The following is a 16,886-nucleotide window of genomic DNA, read 5'->3' on the forward strand; positions in this document are numbered from 1 at the left end:
TACAAGAATTAAAATTTTTGTACTAGAAAGTCACTTTAAGAAGCAGTAAAAAAGCCGTCTCAAACAAAGCCTAAATCTTGCAATTGTATTGGGTAAGATTTAGAAATATATGATTTATATGCTTGATGATTTTCATTAGTATTCCCCTCAACTTACACTTTTTTTTTAGAAAAAATGACCTTTTTGTGCTTCCCTAAGGCTTTATTTGGAACAAATTTTTTATTGCTTTCTAAAATGACTTGTAAGTTAAAAAATACTAAAAACAAAAACTATTTTAAAAAATAGAAAAAAATTTATCTCAAAAGAAGCCCTCAAAGACTTCAATATATCTTTCTTTTTAATAATATTAAAATATATCATCATCTTGTTAGGCCTACTACATATATGACTTCTTCAATATTCTAATCATATCATCATACAACTCAACTTTATAACAATAAAAGCAACTATCTATTACATTGAATTCTTTCTCATATAAATTTAGTCACAATGAAGTACATCAAAAGAGGGGGTTAGTTTCTTATGAGACAAATTATGAATAAGATTCACTAGTCGTCGTATACCAATTATTTAACTCTACATCTAACAAATTTGTACTAAAATTATCATCTAAATATTTACGCTCATGATTTTAGGCTTCGTTTGGGACGGCTTTTTTATTGCTTACTAAAACGGAGTTTTAGTACAAATTTTCTTATTTTTGTATTAAAATCCATTTTAGAAAGCAATAAAAAAGCCGTCCCAAACGAAGTCTTAATCAACGAGATGCTTCTTACACTTCAAAACATCATAATCTCATAATTTGAATTTAAGAATGAAATTTTTTAAAAATAATGAATATATAACATTTTCTAACAAAAATAAACAAAATCCAATTATAGAGAATTTAAGGGCAACATTTTCACATGATAAAAAAGAAGAAAGTTATTAGTTAATAATGACCATTGTGAGCAAAAAAATGAATAAAAAAACAAAAAAGATATATGTCTCAACATTATAATTCAATTGAATAGTGTTTTAAAGGTAAGTTAATGAACAAGAACAAGTTAGTAAATATGTTCGATTGGTCCCTAAGTTCACATTTAAGTTAGTATACAAATAAAACAACAATAAAATTACAGAACTCTAATAATTTTAAAGGGAACAAAGCCTATCATACAAGTACAAAACTCAAATCTTCTAAAGAATGGGCAAATGAACAGAAAATTACCTGGATTGTGATCCTACTAATATTGGTCCACTGTCAAATCCATGGCATCATCAGATTCATCAACAACCATTTCATTTCTGAATAGAACTTTTAAGTAAGGGAGAACCTTTGGAAGCAGATGAAGATCTGCTATGTTGACACTCATCAGGTCGAAAGCAATGCATGTATTGTGCATGTGAGCCTCATCAAAGACTGGGATTTTGGGATATCTTTGGCTGAAATGAGTTAGGATTATGCGATAAGCCCCTGCTTTGGATCCTACTTGTATAGCTTCCATTGTTGTGCTATGGTTTCTTGCCAATGCTTCTTCCCCTAGGCCATCCTCAAAAGTTGCCTGCAGAATTTGAGGAATGTACTCATGTTAGTATTCCTTTGCAAAATCATTTATGAATAAAAAGTATTTTAGGATATCCTAATTAGGGGTGTCAATTTCAGGTCACGGATCGGGTTCGGGTCGAGCCCGGAACTGACCCAGTATTATTCGGGTCAACCCGAACCCAACCCGTTTTTGCAAACGGGATGATTTTTTGGACCTGAACCCGATCCATTTTTGCAAACGGGTCAATTTTTTGGACCCGAATCCGACCCACTTCGGGTTCGGGTCAACTCGACATGACCCGAATGACCTGGACCGACCAAAAATCTCTGATTTTCGTGTCAAAATCGAGTCAATCTCGGGTTTTCGGGTCTAAACGGTTTTTCGGGTCGAAAAAGGGTCAATTTTGGGTTACTGTGTCAACTTGACAGGCAGGTTCGACCGAAAGGAGCTGTGTTCTATGATCGAACCCGATTTTGAAACGGGTTGATTTGCTGAACCCGACCCATTTCAGATCCGAGTTGACCCTAACCCAAAATTTTTAGGTCGGGTTCGAGTCGGATTTTCAGGTCGTGTAAAATACTCCTAATCTTGATGCCATTTATATTTATACAAATGCTAAAGACTTGAAAGTTTGCTTCTCCTTTTTTATGATCTTGTTTGGTTTCAAAAATTCCTATTTCAGAAATATAACTAAGATTTTACCTTTCGCTCATTCAAAATAATAAAATTCATTCTCATAAAGCTTTATGTATTAAAGCTGCATGAAAATAGAAAATCCAGATAGGATCACTCACCTCGTGTATGAGAACAGTTGCATTGTGAGAAGCATCAACGAGTGATTGGCATGGTCTTGTATCACCGGAATAGACCAGTTTCCAACCTGGTATGACTTTTCCCATACTATTTGTCCTCTCGGCTGCTTTCAAAACAACAGCAAATGCCTGTGGACAGTGTATAACAGGGACACTGTACAAAGCCTCTAAACCTGCTTTATGAAGCAACTCCTTCAATCTCCTCAAAACTGGCATAACTGTGGCCATGTCAACTGGACTTCCAGGCCTCTTCCAATAGCTTTGCATTTTACTGCCTTGGCCAAATAAGGTAGTCTCCACAAGTTGAGGCTCTGATCCTTTTGCTCTGTTCTCTTCTTCTTCAACTTCGGCAAAGCAATCTTCACCCAAACCATGGGAACTGAGAACAGCATCCATGGAAGCTTCTGTTGTGTGTCTGCAGTCCAAGAATAGCATATCCAGATCTTCAAGTCTAGAATAAGCATCTAAAAATCTCTTCAGTGACCTTGGTCCAATTACAAGCAAAGGCTCATGAGGCGAATCCCTCAGAAGCTGGCATCGCAGCGCGAGTATTCGAGCAAGACCAGTATGATGATCAGCATGAATATGAGAAATCCAAATACATTTTAAAGTTTTCATGGCATTATCAGCACCGTCAACTCCAAACCTGCAAACAACTGGATATGAAAACATTCCGAAATATGAACAGAATGAATACAAACTGAGGTAGAAAGTTAAACTAACCTTCTTTTCAACTGTGCCAAAGTACCTTCACCACAATCGAGAAGTAGACACCCTTTAGAGAAAAGATTGATAAAGATAGAACTGACATTGCGATACTTTGAGGGTTGTGCTGAGCCTGTACCCAACAGAACAATTTCCATGTCTTCTCTCGTTATATTGTCCAAGCAAGGGGGAATATCAGAGACATCATCAAGTTCAGGTTTTTGATTGAAATTTAGACAAGGAACTCCTATTTTAGATGTATTTTTCCTTTGATTTCTCAAGTTATCATCAAAAAGTTGAGAAGCTTCTTTTATCCATGGTTCCTCCACCACCTCACCACACGTTAAGGGTCTCGGACCTTTATTCTCAACATGATTCCTCCAGAACGAACTTATACATTTAGAAACGTCTTTTATTTCAGGGATTTCAGAAAGTAGTTCATTGAAAATTTGTGTCTGATTTAGCAGTTCCGGAATAGCAGATCTGTCCAATCCAAGCTGAGAGTAGGGACGCAAGTGAAACTAATACACAACGAAAAGAAAACAGAAATTAGGCCTTGTTTTCCTTTGCCAAAACAAAAATATCAAGTCTGAAAGACAATTTCAGTACAAGTACATTTGAAAGTTGGCTTGGAACTATCAAACAATACAAAGAACAGACATACCGTGGAAGATCATAAAACAAAGCACAGGAACAGATAAGTCAATTTTAAATTGTAAGTGTCAAAATAGCATGGCAAGAATCTCTGTTTATGTTTTAAATAATTTTCTAATAGACCATAATTGTTGAAAGTGTAAATGGCATAAATCTATAAATTCTAAAAACTAACCTTGCAGGATTAAACCCTATTTTCATTATATTTAGTGTTAAAAATAGGAATATATTAAATACAAAGATTCTCTATGGCTTCATTTGGGATTGGCTTTTTGATGAGGACATCACTCAGAGATTCTGACATCTGTACCGGCGAAGAAATCGTAGATCGACGGCTACAATTCATAGTCTTTACTTTTGATGTGTTTTATTTATTTTATCTTCAGTTTTCCGAGTTTACCCATATGGGGAGTGTTTTCTTATTGTAGCCTTATGGGCATTTGTGTACTTTGGCTTTTATTTATGTTGGAGGCCTATATATAGTGACCTTATGCTTTGTAAAAAGATGATTATTATTTTGAATGAAATTTGATTTTTGTCTTCTTCTTCCGCTTCTGTGCTTGTGCTCGAGAGAAGAGAGAGAGAGAGAGACCGGAGTGAGGGCAAGTGCAATACCCACCTCTGTTTAAAATTGCGCAACAAGAGGCGCGCCTCTGCGCAATTTTTTCCAAAAGCGCCTCGATGCGCACACAATTTGGACCCTGTTTGAGGCGTACGCCTCACCCTGTGTGAGGCACGCCTCAATTGCGCAATTATGGGAAAATGGTCACACCTACTTAAAATGAGCAAATAAAAAAAAAAAAAAAAAAACCTACTTAAAATGAGCATTTTTTTCCCTTATACCCGATCGGCTACAGGCATTTCGCGATTTTTACCTGCCCGCAATCTCCAGGTCGCGAAACCTAGCCTCCCGCACGGTCGGCCACCCTTCCTGCCGCCTCTCCCGCCGGCGCCGCCTCTCTCATGCAAACTCGAAGTGTCCGACCGCCTTGTAGGAGAAGTCCACAAACGATTTTAGGTTTTTTTATAGTTTTTGGTTAGATTTTTCAAGTGAAAGAAATTCTAGGGTTTTTGAATTATTTTGTGTGATTTTTGATTCTTTCATTAGGGATCATGGTTAGAGGCAAGGAAAAGGAGTCTTCGTCATTGCGGAGGGACCCTTCTTGGAAATATAGTGTACAAGTTGACATAGGCGGCGGAGAGAAGAGCTATGTTTATTTGAAATGCAATTTTTGCGAAAAAATGGTGAAGGGAGGTGTTACCCTCATGAAGGAACACTTATCATGCTCGCATAAAAACGTAGAACCGTATGCAAATGTGCCGGAAAAGGTGAATGAGGAAATTATTGCTTATATGAAGAAAAGTATCACGGCAAAACAGTTGCAACAGGAGCAATTTGATGATAGGGTCGAGCATGGCGCTTATTTTGGGAGCGAGAGTGGAAAGGGCTCTTCCTCCACTATACATAATAGAGGTGCACGGGGTCCTATGGATAAGTATATGACTAATCCAGAAGAGAATGAGGACACGTTGGTGTATGATGATGTGTCATCTAATAATGAGTGGTTCATAGATGATGAGACAGATTTGTCATTATCAGACTTATAGCTAGAAGATCTAAGTGTGGATGAGGGGCGAAGTAGATCAAGTAGGCACATCCACTAATACGACACCACACACATCCACTAACTCTGCAGCACAACAATCAAGTAAAGGTATTCCACAACTTCTTATATGCTATCACATTATATTTATATCAAGTGAGCAATTAACATGATAATGATATTTTCTCTTATTGAACAGGGAAGAGAAAAGTGAGTCATATTGAAGATGATGATGATATGACATTCATAGATACAATTGGAGAATAAGATTCCCTTGAAGATCCATTTAGTGATGGGATATGATTGTATTTTATATGTTCTTTGTACTTTCGGAGTTTTGTTGAACTAATATTTTATGATTTTGTACTTTGGGACATAATTTTATTGCATCTATTTTGTTACTTTCCATTATTTTCATATATCATTTAGATATTTTTATTGTAAGATAGAATATTACTATTATTATCCTGCTAAATCCTTAATTTCTCATTTACGCAATTCTGTGTCCGTGAGGCTTACGCCTCAGACCGCCTTGAGGCTTACACCTCACCTCACGGACGAAAAACGCCTCGAGGCTTAATTACGCAATTTTAAACCTTGATACCCACCAGTCATCGGAAGAGTCTGTGACTCGTGGTTTCTATCTCCCCTCCCATCTTTCCCCATTTACACCTGCCGGCCATTACCCATCCACCGACCGAGTTCCACCCTTGCATCTACCCGATCCAAATCCGACCTTCAAGAAACACCTAGCTTCCTCTCCCAAATGGTAGCTCGAATATCCCCTCACTCACACCCGACGCCACCCCTTGCCCTCCCCCCATTGCTGCTGGCCTCCCCATTGAATCCACCTCCATTATGATGATTTCAATCATCATTACACCCTTCCTAAATTAGCTCCAAAGGAAAAGGAAAGTAATTACTTATATTTGAAATTTGAAATTCAAATTTCAAATATTTTCCTTATTTGCAAATCTTAATTAGGAAAGTGCATGAATTCAAATCTATTTGAAATACAAATTAAATTGGATTTTATAATATCTTTCCTAATTCCTATGTGTTTTTTAGGAAACTCATAAAACTCTCCCCCACAATCCCCTCCCTCCTCTTCATGCTGCCGGCCCCCCTCATTGGGCTTGGCTTTTGTTGTTTCCTCATTGAGCCCTCACCACATTAAATTTGAAATCAAATTTCAAATTTAATTCCCTCCCAAACCTCCCAAAATCTGAAATTAATTTCAGATTTATTTTCCTTCCAGTTTTCACAAACACTAACTCCCCTTTAGCCCACATAATTTCCTCCCTTGGCCGCCCCTTCCCCCCTCTTCCTTAGCTCCTCTCCTTCTTGAAACCGGCACCTATCATGCCATTGGAAGACAAGAGAAGAAGACAACTCCTCCTCTCATCTTTGGTGCATGGCCGATCATGAGGTCGATCACGGCCTCTCTTACAACGCCCTAGGAGAAATCGACATTCTCCGCTCCCCCTTCTACGAGCCTGACTGGGAGTACGACGAATCGGTGAAAGACTACGTCAAACATATTCTCTACTGCTTGGCGGCGACGATTGATCTTCAAAAGCCCAAGACGCCTTGGCTTCTCATTGGGAAATCCACCCATCCTCCACCCTCGGCTACTTCTCCGGCGAATAAAGCCTTACGCTTCACTTGTCTCGTGGTAACATCACTCGGTTTGCTTCTACCCTTTCTCCACTAAACCCACTACAAGTAAGAGAGAAGGAACTCAAAGTGAAACATCTTGATTTTGCATCGTGGATTATTGTTTCATCGCCATTAGTTTATCTACTTACTTTTGCTAATCGCTTGCAAGTACTTCGTTAATCTCCATTGTAATCGTTTACTTTTACTTAATCTTGTAACGACAAATTCCAAAATCATTACTTGGTGAAGCATAAGTTTTCAACTAGTAAAGTAAAGTTCAAATTGTTATTAATTTCCAAATCAATTCTCGTGCACGTGTATGTATCACATCACCTTTGGATTGCTTTTATCCTAGGAAAAATAATTAACATGAGATAGTGTCGTTTGGATGAAATTTTAAAATAATCTTAAAAAGATGCTTTCGAAGAAAAATAATAAAAATTGTAGTTAAGAAAGAACGTTTCAATGGCAAAAGCAGAAAAGCACAAGTAGTCCCAAACAAAAATCTATAATTGAAGAGCAATGTAGGTAATTTTAGCCTTTTAGACATACCTTAGAACATTATACTCATCCTTTCATTATAAAAATGGGGAGATCTTTAATGAATAGCACACATTAATTTTATCCTCTAAAATGGTATATGAGCTAGGTTGACTCTTACCCTCCAATCTCTCTCTTCCTACCTTATAATCCAGACCCAACCGCTTGAGCTAGCCTCTTGATTTTGTCACTTGCAACATTTTTTTTTATCACTTGCAACGTTTAATGCCTTATTCAAGTTCTCTCTCCTATCACAACACCCCATCGTTCGAATGCTTGTCTGCCCGGTCGATCGCAAGCTCATTACACTTGATCACATTGCTATTGTCCTTGCACACGCTTACATGAATACCCTCTTAATTTTCATGAACAGTCATATGTTGTGCTTACCTAGTTGATCACATGCCTGACGCCCTAACCTATATGCTTTTTGAGCATGCCCACAACTAACGGCATGACAACCTCATGACTTATGTAGTGTAAATGATCTAAGAGATTACCTCTTGAATTCTCAGCTCTCAAACAATGTCATGGCTTCTCAATTATATATCATTCAGTCAAAATCCCCCACCATCAGAATCAATGTCAAATTCAATTGCCCTAATTATATCTTGTGGTCGAGAGTCTTCTACATGTTAATTCTCATAACACCCTATCTTGACATCTCTCCCCAAATAGCCTACAAAGTTTTCAAAATGGCAAACATCCACATTCATTGTTTCTTACATGGTTGCTTAATAGCTTTAAAACTTTAATGTGCCATTACTATCATGTTTTAGAACTTAGCTTAAAAAAAGAGAGATTTCCTCAAGAAATTAGTATATCTTCCTCTACACTCTAATATGAGATTTATTATGTTGTTGAGCAAAATAATAGGCAAATCTAAGCATACTGAGAGGGAAATAGGACAAGTTACTTCAGCAGCACCATTTGACTATTGATTAAATTATTTAGCAAAAGCTTAATGAAGAACTCTTTATCCCTAAATGTATCTCTAGACCATTTTTCGCTCTCAACCGCTCTCAACTAATGGCAAACTCCACAGTCCCTAACATTGCGAGCGTTCTCTCCTGAATCCTTCGCATCATAGAGATACCTACTCTCCAACCTCCCACACCTCACCAATCAGTCTTAGCCTTGGCCACTTATTCGAGGGATGGTCAGGATGTAGGGATCATGGTAGTCGAAGATGCATCCATGGCTATAATGCCTCCAGTTTGCCCTCATTACAATCCCATCTATGATGTTAATGGGTCCCCACAACCATCTATGGAAGGGCATTGTACACCATCCAAAAATTCTCTCTAAGATGTTTAAAATGCAACACAATTTCTTGCTTAGCCATTATCTATTCATTGTCTTAAAAAGACTCATAAGTGTTATTTAACATTTTATCCCTCTAATTGTCTTCCAGGATCTTATATTACAGAAGAAGACGATTGGTAGAAGTGTAATATACTACTTGACGACGACCCTCCTTCCATTCTATTGATGAGAAAAACTACAGCTTCACTAAATGACAATGACTACAGTTAGCATTGACAGATGTTGCTTCAAGATACGTTCAAATCCTCTTTTTCAGCACTAAATTGCATTGCTCTCACTGCTCATGCCTTAAAGGTTCAAAATCAAATCTTGTTGCTGCTAACGAGGAAGCTTCGGTTGTTAATGACGTTGTTCATGCAGCTCACGCCTAAAAGGTCGAGAATAGAATCTCTCCACTTCTACGAGAGATAGATCACGTCTTCTATATCATTTTGGTTCACTGCTTATGTAAACATGCAATGTTAGGAATCAAATCCAGAGCTGGGAATCAGTCCTAATGCATGAGTACGGCATAACTTGCAAAAGGCTCTGGCATCTTAATATCTCTAAAAAAGTTAACAAAAGAAAAAACAACTATTAATGAATTTAAAATAAATCAATAAGTAAAAAAAAAAACTCAAGTAGAAATAAAAAAAAGCATGTGCTATTTGCAATATAACACTTATAGCACACAAAGTGAGCTATTTTACTTGAATTGCCTTGTTAAGTAAATAGCGTAGAAAATGCACTACACTATATTATAGGTTATAACACACTATTTTATGTTATTGACATGTATACTTAGAAGTCATAGATAAAAAAATAGATTAAAAGTTGGAGATAGAAAGATTTATTAGAAGACACTTTACAACATAAAATCATTTCTTTTTGGACCTCTCTTGGAGATAAGACAAAAAAATTGCATCATAAGTCCCAATAAACAGTTCTAAATATCAAAACCTCTATATATACAACAACAACAACAACAACAAGTCTTTATCCCATTATGTGGGGTCGGCTATGTGAATATTTTTTCTCCATCGTGTTATGTTAAGAGTCAAATTCTTATCTAAATCTAAAAAAGAAAGGTTATTTCTAATATTTCTAACCAAGTCTTTTTAGGTCTATCTATACCTTTCTTAACATAAGTCAAATCTAATACATCTACTTTCCTAACTGAGTCATCGGAAGGCCGCTGTTTTATGTGACCAAACCAACTAAGGCGACTCTCTCTAATCTTATATTTCACTGGAGCTACTCCAACATTTTCATGTATATGCTCGTTTCATATCTTATATTTAAGAGTAAAGCCACTCATCGACCTGAGTATCTTCATAAATGTAGCACTTAATATTATTCTTCTCTTTTAATTGCCAACATTCTGCACCATTAAGCATTGTAGGTCTCACAACCATCTTAAAAAAATTTTCCCTTAATTTTGAGAGGGACTTTTCTATCACACAACACGCTCGATGCTTTCATCCACTTCAACCATCCAACTAGAATTCTACTAATAATATCCCCATTTAGATCACCATCACTCTGAACAATAGACCCGAGACATCTAAAACGAGTGCTCTTATTAATGACTTGATAGCTCAAAGTTAGAATCCCACCACTAGATCTATTATTACTAAATTTACACTCCATATATTTAGTTTTAGATCTACTCAAACGAAAGCCTTTAGACTCAAGGTTGACTTCCATAATTCAAGTTTTCCTTCAAACCCCTCTCTATTCTTATCAACAAGAAGAATATCATCAACGAAAAGCATAACAACCTCTTGCAAATGTCTAGTGAGAACATCAATGACTAAAGTAAAAAAATATATGGATTTAAGGCTGATCCTTGATGTAATCCAACAGAAATAGGAAAATACTTGGTCAAACCACCTTGTGTCTAAACACAAGTAACAACTCTTGCATACATAATGGTTTGAATATAAGCATTATTAACCCCATCTTTTCTAGAACTCTCCATAGCACTTCTCGAACTCTCCATAGCACTTCTCTTGAAACTTTATCATATGCTTTCTCTAAATCAATTAATATTATATGTAAACCCTCCTTATTCTCTCTATACTTCTCCATCAAACCTCTCAATAAATATATAGCTTTCATAGTAGACCTATCCGACATGAATCCAAATTGATTTTGAGAAACATTAGTATCACGCCGCAACCTATGCTCCATAACTCTCTCCCTTAGTTTTAAACTATGTTGCACCGATACACCTATTTATGAAGGCGTGCTGTATCCGATACACGGATACGCCTCCGATACTCCACCGATACGTGTCGGATACGCCATAGACGTATCCAATTAAAATACTATTTAATTTCAAAAGGACACGCGTATCCGATACACGTGTCCGTTGAAAAACAAAAATATCCTGTATTTTTAAGAATTGACGTGTCCCGTATCCATATCGTGTCGTATCCGTGTCGCCGTATCCGTATCAGTGCAACATAGGTTTTAAAATATGTCATATTAATTTAATTCCTCTATAATTCGCACAATCTTGTGCATCACGTATTCTTAAAAATAAAAATCAACACACTCATTCTCCACTCATCTGGCATCTTTTTGGTCTTCAAAATAATATTAAAAAGCTAAGTAAGCCAAGAAATTCCTTCATCTCTAAAGCCTTTTCCACACTTATATTAGAATATCATCAGGTCTGACAGCTTTTCCACAATTCATTTTCTTTAAAGTCTCTTTAACTTTGGTATACTAATATGCTGATAAAAACAAAAAAAAATATATTTTCATAGGGTGTTAAAGTCACTGAAGTCAATCACATTCTCATAATCTTTACTGAAAAGTTTAGCAAAATATATCATCCACCTTTGTTGAATATCTGTTAGACCGGTCTAGCCGGTCCATATGTGACCAGCTTACGAGAAATAGGCGGACAATTCTCTGCCTCCTACATGCAGGAGACAACCGCACACTCTTCAAGAAGCTGTTTAAGAAGGTTTTTGAAGGGAGTTAAGAGAGAAATTTCAAAGTAGGGGCTGTTTAGAGATTTCCTTTTGGATTATATGCATTAAATAGTTTATTTTCCTAGGGTCAGGGCATCTGAAATTGGGCTGAAATTTGATATCTCTTAGGTTTAGGTTTTCTTTTGGGCTCTAACGGCGTCTAGAGATTTGGGAGAGATCGATCCTCCTCTCGAGTAGAGGATCAATTGTATCTTGCTATTTTTCGTTTCCCTTTCATCAAATAATACAAATTATCTACTATTTCATGGTTTTGTGTGGATTTTTATGGCGAAATTTTGTTGTTTTTTGAAGATTGATAGGAAATACTTGAGATCTACAAGTGTTTCTGATGTAGAATGGGAGGAGGTGGGGGAGATAATTTCAAAATCTGAAATTAATTGCAGATTTTGGTGGGAGAGATTTAACAATTTCAAATTTCAAACAAGAAGAATAAAGGAGGAAAGAGGTAAATAATATTCTCTAATCTTAGGCCGTAAATTAGGGAATAAATAATTAGAGAAGGGGAGAGAAGGTGAGCCGGCCAATGGAGGGAAGAGGGGAGCGGCCACATTCAACGTATTTGGATATTTGCATTGAATGTTGATTTATAAGTTCAAATCTGAATTAATTTCAGATTTGCATCAATTGAGGATGCTTCCAAAAATAGATGTACTAATTAGGAAAGCATTTGAAATTTGGGTATGAGATTAATTAATCAATCAATTTCAGAATTAATTAATTAAAAAAACTTTCCAAAATTAATGTAATTAATTAGGGTGGATTTGAAATTTAAATTAGATTAATTTGAATTTGAAATATTTCCAAATTAATGACATCCTAAATAAGGAAAGGAGTTTTGGAGGGAAGTGATATTAGACAAAGAGGTGGCCGGCAGGTGGGTGGAGTCTTATTGGATTTCGACCAAGGGAAGGGAGGAGGACGGGGCTGGTGTAGGCCGATTGTGTGGAGGTGATGGAGTGAGAAGATCAGCGCCTTGATGGAGGGCTTCAGGAGGTGGCAGTTTAGGGAAATAAAGAAAAACAAAACAAAGAAAAAAAAAAAGAACCACGAGCCTTAGCTTGGACTCTTCTGAAGACTAACAGGTGATGCGTTATACTTCACCAAGGGACTTCAAGTCACAAGCTCGGACCTATCCTTCGGCTGGTAGAAACTACGATTCCCTCCATAGGGATTCTCACTAACGTCCTCCCAAAGAACAAAAGTGCAGAATAATTTTTTTTATTAAAACTACATCATTTCAATACAAGAGCAAGGGTCTTTATATATATAGGCCTCAAAACAAAGAAATTAAAAAAAGACAACTTTGCCTCTTGGGCTTACATAAGACAAAACTCTGAAATAAGGGTAAAAACGAAAAATTAAAAATTAAATCAAAATACAATTAATAAACTAAGATAAGAAAATGAGTGATCTCGGCCATTGATCTTCGTCTCTTCCATTGAGTAACTTCCACCGTTGGATGTCCGCATCATTCTCCCGGGGTGGAAAAGAGCTTAACTCCGTCGAGTTCGCACTATGGGCAACCATGCTCTGATACCAAACTGATGTAGAACGGGAGGAGGTAGGAGAGATTATTTTATAATCTGAAATTAATTGCAGATTTGGTGGGAGAGATTTAACAATTTCGAATTTCAAACAAGAAGAATAAATGAGGGAAGAGGTAATTAATATTCTCTAATCTTAGGCCGTAAATTACGGAATAAATAATTAAAGAAGGGGAGAGAAGTTGGGCCGGCCAATAGAGGAAGAGGGGAGCGGCCACATTCAACGTATGCGGATATTTGCATTGAATGTTGATTGATAACTTCAAATCTGAATTAATTTAAGATCTGCATGAATTGAGGATGCTTCCTGAAATAGATGTATTTATTAGGAAAGTATTTGAAATTTGGGTATGAGATTAATTAATCAATCAATTTTAGAATTGATTAATTAATTAAATAAAGAAACTTTTCAAAATTAATGTAATTAATGAGAGTGGATTTGAAATTCAAATTAGATTAATTCGAATTTGAAATCTTTCCAAATTAACAACATCCTAAATAAGGAAAGAGGAGTTTTATAGGGAAGTGATAGTAGGCAAAAACGTGGCGAGCTGGTGGGTGGAACCTTGTTGGATTTCAGCCAAGGGGAGGGAGGACGAAGGGAGGGGCTAGTATAGGTCGATGGTGTGGAGGTGATGGGGTGAGAAGATCAGCGTCTTGGTGGAGGGCTTGAGGAGGTGGGGGTTTAGGGAAATAAAGGAAAAAAAAAAAGATAAAACCGTGAGCCTTGGACTCTTCTGAAGATTGCGGGTGATGTGTTGCCCTTCATGAAGGGACTTCAAGCCACGAGCCCGAACTCATCCTGCGACTGGTGGAAACTACGATTCCTTCTATAGGGATTCTCACTAACGTCCTCCCAAAGAACAAAAGTGCAGAACAATTTTTTTTTATTAAAACTCCATCATTTTAATACAAGAGCAATGGCCTTTATATATATAGGCCTCAAAACAAAGAAATTAAAAAAAAATAACTTTGCCCCTTGGGCTTACATAAGACAAGACTCTTAAATAAATGTACAACAACATTAAGCCTTTGTCCCACTACGTGAGGTCGGCTACATGATTCCTTTTTCGCCATTGTGTCCGACTAAAAGTTAAATTCTCATTTAAATCTAATAAAGAAATATCATTTCTAATATTTTCTAACCAAGTTTTTTTAGGTTTACCTATACCTTTCTTAACATAAGCCAAATCTAATACCTCAACTTTCCTAATAGGGTCATTGGAAGGCCTCCGTTTAATGTGACCAAACCATCTAAGGCGACTCTCTCTAATCTTATCTTCCACTGGAGCTACTCCAACCTTTTCACGTATATGCTTGTAGGTCTCACCACCTAAGCATCCTCATCTTTGCAACACTTAACTTAATATTATGCTTGCAGGTCTCACCACCATCTTATAAAATTTTCCCTTAAGTTTGAGGGAGACTTTTCTATCACACAATAAGCCCGATGTATTCCTCCACTTCAACCATCCAACTTGAATTCTGCTGATAATATCCCCATCAATTTCACCATCACTTTTAATAATAGATCCAAGATATCTAAAACGTGTACTCTTATTAATGACTTGATCGCCCAAAATCACAATCCTCTCACTAGGTCTAATGCTACTAAAATTACACTCCATATATTCTATTTTAGATCTACTCAAGCGAAAACCTTTAGACTCTAAAGTTGACCTCCATAATTCAAGTTTATCTTCAACTTCATCTCTAGTCTTATCAACAAGAAGAATATCATCAGCAAAAAGCATACACTAAGGTACATCCTCATGCAAATGTCTAGTGAGAACATCCATGACTAAAGCAAAAAGATATGATTCTTAAAAATAGGAATTAACACACTTATTCTCCATTGATCTGACATTTTTTTAGTCTTCAAAATATTATTAAAAAGTTTAGTAAGCCAAGAAATTCCTTCATCTCCTAAGCATTTTCACATCTCTATTGAAATATCATCAGGTCCAACAGCTTTTCCATGCTTCATTTTCTTTAAAACCTCTTTAACTTCGGTTTTATTTATATGCCGATAAAAACAAAAAATCTTTATTTTCATTTAGGGTGATAAATTCACTAAAGTTAATCGTATTTTCACATTCTTCATTAAAAGTTTAGCAAAATACATAATTCACGTTTGTTATATATCATCTTCTAAGAAAAATATTTTTTTTATCTTCATCCTTAATAAACTTCACTTGAACTAAATCATTACTCTTATCTCTTTGTATGGCTAACTTATACATATATCTTTCTCCCTCCTTAATATCTAATTTATTATATAAATTATTAAAAGCTAAACTCTTTGCATCGCAAATAGCTTTCTTAGATTCCTTACGAGCATCTTTATAACTTTTTTCAATTATCAGAATTTTTACATCTAAACCAATTTTCATAACAAATCTTCTTATTTTTTATCTTTTGTTGCACATTTGAATTCCACCGCCAACTATTTTTACTATTATGAGCCTTTTTCTTCGAAACTCCAAGTACATCTTTTGCAATATTCTTAATATCATAGGCCACTTTTTTCCACATAATATTGACATCCTCATGCACAGACAGAATCTTAAGATCTAAAATTTTACTCTCATAAATACTTTTATTAATATTCTTTAAATGCTTTCATCTAATCATAGATAATTGTTTTACTTTATTTTTTATTTTTTACCCATTTATCTTAAAGTCCAAAACTAATAATCGATGTTAGGTACATAAATTTTCACTCGGAATAACTTTACAATTTTTGCAATCTAAACGATCTAATTTTCTTATAAGAAAATAATCAATCTGCATTTTACTATATCCATTTTTATAAGTGATAAGATGCTCATCTTTTTTCTTAAATAATATATTAGCTATTCAGAAATTATAAGCTAAAGAAAAATCTAATATAGTCTTACCACCTTCATTTGTCGTTCCAACCCCATGGCCACCATGGATGCTTTTAAAATCATCTACATCTCTACCAACATGTCCATTTAAATCTCCTTCAATAAAAACTCTTTCTTCAAGAAGTATATTTTGTATTAATTATTCTAAGTCATTACAAAATTTTAATTTTGAACTCATATCCAAACCTACTTGAGGAGCATAAGCACTTATAATATTAACAATATTAGCATCAACAACAATCTTTAAAGTTATAATTTTATCTCCAATTTTGTTAATTTTTATAACATTATCCTTCAAACTCTTATCTATAATCACACCTACACCATTTCTAGTATGACTCATACCTAAATATCATAGTTTATATCCTAAACTATTAATTTCCTTAGCTTTCTCTCCAACCCATTTAGTTTCATGAATGCACAGAATATTTAGCTTCTTATGAATAATAAAATCTATTAATTCCATTAATTTTCCTATAAGGGAGCCTATATTCCAAGTTCTTATCCTAATTTTAGTTTCATGGACTAACTTCTTTGCCCACATCCATGCTTGATGTGAGAACCCTTGCCAATTTAACACTGCAACCGGGCGCAGGTGCAGTGGCCATTGCACACTAGACATTGTATTCAGGTCATAT

General features: G+C 35.7%; 1 protein-coding gene across 2 annotated transcripts in view; it reads right to left on the reverse strand.

The window, feature by feature from the left end:
* Positions 1 to 963: 963 nt before the first annotated feature.
* LOC110095170 (tRNase Z TRZ3, mitochondrial) overlaps positions 964 to 16,886 on the reverse strand; it is a 28,232-nt gene continuing 12,309 nt past the window's right edge. For both annotated transcript variants that reach the window (XM_020820590.2, XM_020820593.2), the window contains 3 exons: positions 3,065 to 3,567; positions 2,324 to 2,987; positions 964 to 1,544 (listed from right to left, as the gene is read on the reverse strand). In XM_020820590.2, the coding sequence (XP_020676249.1) occupies positions 1,227 to 1,544; positions 2,324 to 2,987; positions 3,065 to 3,567 (1,485 nt within the window). In that variant the 3' untranslated portion in view covers positions 964 to 1,226. The remainder of the gene's footprint in view (positions 1,545 to 2,323; positions 2,988 to 3,064; positions 3,568 to 16,886) is intronic.

The sequence above is a fragment of the Dendrobium catenatum genome, unplaced genomic scaffold, assembly GCF_001605985.2.
Source record: "Dendrobium catenatum unplaced genomic scaffold, ASM160598v2 fragScaff_scaffold_1063, whole genome shotgun sequence".
NCBI lineage: Eukaryota > Viridiplantae > Streptophyta > Magnoliopsida > Asparagales > Orchidaceae > Dendrobium > Dendrobium catenatum.